This window comes from Buceros rhinoceros, unplaced genomic scaffold (genome assembly GCF_000710305.1).
Source record: "Buceros rhinoceros silvestris isolate BGI_N320 unplaced genomic scaffold, ASM71030v1 scaffold38215, whole genome shotgun sequence".
Taxonomy (NCBI): domain Eukaryota; kingdom Metazoa; phylum Chordata; class Aves; order Bucerotiformes; family Bucerotidae; genus Buceros; species Buceros rhinoceros.
The window spans coordinates 3,290-7,716 of NW_010411786.1; the positions used below are offsets into that span (position 1 = coordinate 3,290).

The following is a 4,427-nucleotide window of genomic DNA, read 5'->3' on the forward strand; positions in this document are numbered from 1 at the left end:
TGTCAAAGTGCTCCTAACTCTTTGACTGCTAACCCTTATTTGATCTAAGGGTAATTGGCCTGTATTAAAGTTAAGTTTGTAACACATTGTAGAGCTTTTCTTCAAGAATCAAAGAAAGTTTTTCTTTTTACCTGTAAAAGGAAAAAAATAGCTTCATAAGAGAACCTGAGTGATTGTTTTCAGATTAAGTTTTTTTCATTTAAATGTCTTGGTTCAAGATTCATTAGCCATATTCTTTCCTGGGTTTCTATTCTTGCTTCTGCTTACCTGAAACTGTTGGTCCAACCCTGATTCTTGAAGCAGTGAGGGTGAGCTGTTGAGCTTCAGTGCATATACCTAAGGGCTCATGCAGGCTTGTAAAATCTGTGAATTGAAGGACTGTATCTTAAAATATTTCTAATTAAGATTCACTAATCATTTGCGATCATGAGATAGATACAAACAAATCAGTGATACTTTTACCAACTGCTGGGTTTAAGTTCTAGACTATAAATGAAAAGACTGAAAAAAGATTACTTTTTTTCTCCGTAGAACTTCATTTGTTAAACCAACCTTTGTGTTCAGTGACTAAATGAAAGTACTCACAGATGGAGTTCGAAGCAGTTGATAAAGTAGAAGACATCTTTAATAAACCAGCTCATTTGGACTTAAACTTTAAAATAGGGGATTTTTGAAAATAACTGAAAAGTATGCTTATTACTGCCTTTAGCAGGACAACATACCTGCTGTGCTGCTTCACTGAGCATATATGCATGTGTTTGTGGGATCTGAAATAATTGGATAAAGCAGGACCAAAAGTCAAAAAGAAAATTAGCAGTGGGTGGTGTTTTGTTTTGATGAGCCTTTTGTCAGTTTCGTTTTTCTCTTGTGGATTTGGTTGGAGCCATATAAAATAGTTCAACTGTGCAGGAAGCTGGGAAGGGTCTTCTTCTGTGGTTGCACAAAAAGGAGGAAGCACTCTTTGCCTAGAAGTGATAGGGGCAGAACACTAAATCTGACAGCTCTGCACTTAATTAGATCAGAAAAGTATTGGTGTTTAGTTTCATGTGAAACTTTTTCAAGGGATTCTTTGTGTGGTACCAACAATTTTGGACTTCAGGTTACTTAAGGCTTAACCTGCTGCTTAGTGGTCTCTGTTAAGAGAGTGGAGGAGGAGGAGAGTCAGGTGGTGTTCTATAGTGAGTTTTTTTCTGGTTTTTGTCTATTGGGATTTTTTTGCCAAAGCAACGAAAAACACAATCTCTCAAAATACTACAGAGAATATAGACGATCAGCCATTAAGTCTTCAGATACAGAAGAGTGATAGATTGTGATGGAAGAATGCCTAAAAATGTGACTGCAAGTACTGAGCCCTGTAATTTTTTTGGCCAGTTTCTTCAAGTGTTCAGCTGTATATACAAACCTTAATATTATTTTTGTAACTTGTTTATGTTCTGTAATTTGGCTTTTAAAGAGAGACTCTTTCAGCTCCTCAGGTTTGCTTTAAAGACTGTGTATGTAGAATCACATAACAATTAAACTCCATCTTCTTCCAGAGAAGCACTTTACTGTAGCTTGACAGCAAATGCAAAAGTATGTTATGCAGTGCCACTGAAATGTGTTGGATAAATTTGAGTAGCTGACATCAGGTCATTATTATTGCAGAGTCTGTAAATGTGCCTGTGGAGATTTTTCGCTTCCCTGCTCTGAGAAGTGATTGCAAAACTAGATATAGCATGTGAACTCTTTAAGGAGTACCATGGGAACCTACTAATGTGCTTTTAGGTGCAGATTACATCAGTTACTTGCCTTTTCAAAAGCCGAGGCTACGTTTCAGATTCAGTCTATTTCTTCTTTATCCTTGCTGCCTACCTCCGTTCCTTGCCTGTCAGCTGGCACTCTGAGTAATAGCTGCTTGACACAGTACTAAATTTCATTTTGATGTTATCTGGGGTTTTTTAAGCTAGTTCTTCTCTAAAGCTGCTTGTTTCTCACTTCTTTTAGTATTCCGGGCATCTGTTTTTCAATTTTATGCTTTAATATTTAATATTTCAGAACGTCAGTCCGAGTTGCCAACACAGAGCAAGGCCAGCTTCCCCAGCATTCTCAGCGATCCTGACCCAGATTCTTCCAACTCCGGTTTTGACAGCTCCGTTGCCTCCCAGATCACGGAAGCCTTAGTGAGTGGACCAAAACCTCCTATAGAGAGTATGTGCATTTCCACATCTTTGTTTCTGTAACTGATGGCATTCCATGTTACAATACTTCTTCAGAAGAAATGTAATGTAATCCATAAGTGTTTTCAAGGCACGAAATGGGAATGAAGGTGAATTAAATGGTACAAAACTATGTCAGGCTGTCTCCAGATCAGACTCCATAGTGTTCACGTTTCCTGACTTTTAAAAATCTGGAGCCTGGGTCTGATGTCCCTCAGATCTTAGTCCCGTACGCTAAGATCTGCATCTACTGGTAACACCTTCCGAGAAATCAGTTCCTGTGGAAGGAAAAAAGACCAGAGAATCAGTAACTTACTGATCTCAATAAAGTTGAAAACCAGGCTGATGTAACAGCATCACTAAAAATCGGAAATAAATGTGTTTCTGGGAGTCAAGTAAGATTGTAATGCTGTTCTCAGTGTTACAATAGCTTAAAGAACTGGGGGCTTTGGGCAGGTCTCCTTTCTGTACTGATGTAAAAGTGAATACCTGAAGCTTAAAAAACATTTCACATTGTTGCCATTTTAGGTCACTTTCGACCAGAGTTTATTCGACCACCGCCTCCCCTCCATATATGTGAGGATGAATTGGCATGGCTAAATCCAATAGAGCCAGATCACACAATTCAGTGGGATAAGTCAATGTGTGTCAAGAACAGCACTGGAGTTGAGATAAAAAGAATCATGGCAAAAGCTTTCAAAAGTCCCTTGACTTCCCCACAGCAAACACAGGTGTGTACCATGCACTTTTCTATCTAAAATGAGTTTTCTAACTGGCTGTCTATTAACTTGCATATTTTAGAAAACTTGGATCACTTTAATTGATCTGTGTTTGGATTAATGAAACTCCAAGGACTTCGGGTTGTAAAAGCCCAAGAGTTTTGACTTGGGTTTATATGAATACAGAAGAAATCATTAAACTTCTTAGCACTAACTGGACATAATTATAGTTGATCGATAAGTGGCACAAATATTCTTCTGCATGAAGAAGTCATCTTAAAGGGTTTTTTTTATATTCATGTGGAAGCTTTTGATAAGTAATTAGCTCAGAAATGCCAACCCTGAGGGTTTTTTTTTCTTTTCTTTAATTTGGTAGTATTACTGATGAAAGACTACAAAATGCCTTATTAGAGGTTTTATGGGCACAGTTGTTGTTATGTAGAAATTTTAAAGCATACCTCCAGTGTCTTTCAAGAGATGCCTAAATCTAAAGGGTTATCATTCTCTTGTAGAGTAGATGTATTGTATCAGTTTCTTCAAGCAGTAATGCGAATAGTTAAGGAAAAAAATAAAATTGAGTCTTTTTGATTTTTCTTTACAGCTTCTTGGAGAACTGGAAAAGGACCCCAAGCTTGTTTACCACATTGGTCTCACTCCTGCCAAACTGCCAGACCTGGTTGAAAACAATCCTTTAGTAGCTATAGAGATGTTGCTGAAACTGATGCAGTCTAGTCAGATAACAGAGTACTTTTCTGTCTTGGTAAACATGGACATGTCCTTACATTCAATGGAAGTCGTAAATCGGTGAGTACTATCTCAAATCTAAGAAAGTTTCTTTAAGAATGTAAAATAAATAGCTGAACAGGTTTTAAGTGATTGTTGAGGCTGGCCACAGGGCCGTACTTGGATGCATTCCAAAGACTACCGAAGTAACAGGAGCTGAAGAAATAACTAGTCAGATGGCAGCGAAGGAAAAGAGTATCCAAGTGTCATTCTCTTTTCATTTTTCTCTATGCTGTTTGTGGTGGTGTTCTATTTTTTTAATACTCTCTTAATAAGAAGACTTAGCGTGCTCTGATTAATCCTGCAGAGGAAGAGAGCGCTGTGGATTTGTTGCTTTCTATGACTACTGGTCTGTCTTAAGTCTGTTTCTTTCATAAAGGCTTTATGTGCTTTTCATGTAGTTCCTTATTTGTGGTGCTTCTAGTTAAAGAAAAAAAACCTCTTATTTTAGTGCAGAGTAAGTCTGTAAAGTGAGCTGTGGGTTGGAAGTAAAGAATTGAACCTCTTTAACATCTTCAGGGCTCAGTTCAGAGAACGCTGCCAATTTTTAAGTTCATTTTTACAGCACTGCTAATTTTTATTTATAACTGCAATGTTAACAGCTTCCTATTAGCAGTAGCAAAACTGCAACTTGACAGCAAAAACCCTCCACAGTGTCCCACCAGAAAGATGTGATGGTGAAGGCATCTATATTACATTGTATATTAATTATTTATAATTTATATCATAA

General features: G+C 37.5%; 1 protein-coding gene across 1 annotated transcript in view; it reads left to right on the plus strand.

Moving 5' to 3' along the window:
- Positions 1–3,748, plus strand: part of CNOT11 (CCR4-NOT transcription complex, subunit 11) — a gene marked incomplete at its 5' end in the record, with an annotated part of 6,357 nt that extends 2,609 nt beyond the window's left edge. The window contains 3 exons of the mRNA XM_010136128.1: positions 2,035–2,187; positions 2,724–2,926; positions 3,516–3,748. Coding sequence (XP_010134430.1) covers positions 2,035–2,187; positions 2,724–2,926; positions 3,516–3,722 — 563 coding nt within the window. The remainder of the gene's footprint in view (positions 1–2,034; positions 2,188–2,723; positions 2,927–3,515) is intronic.
- Between the last annotated feature and the right edge of the window lie 679 nt (positions 3,749–4,427).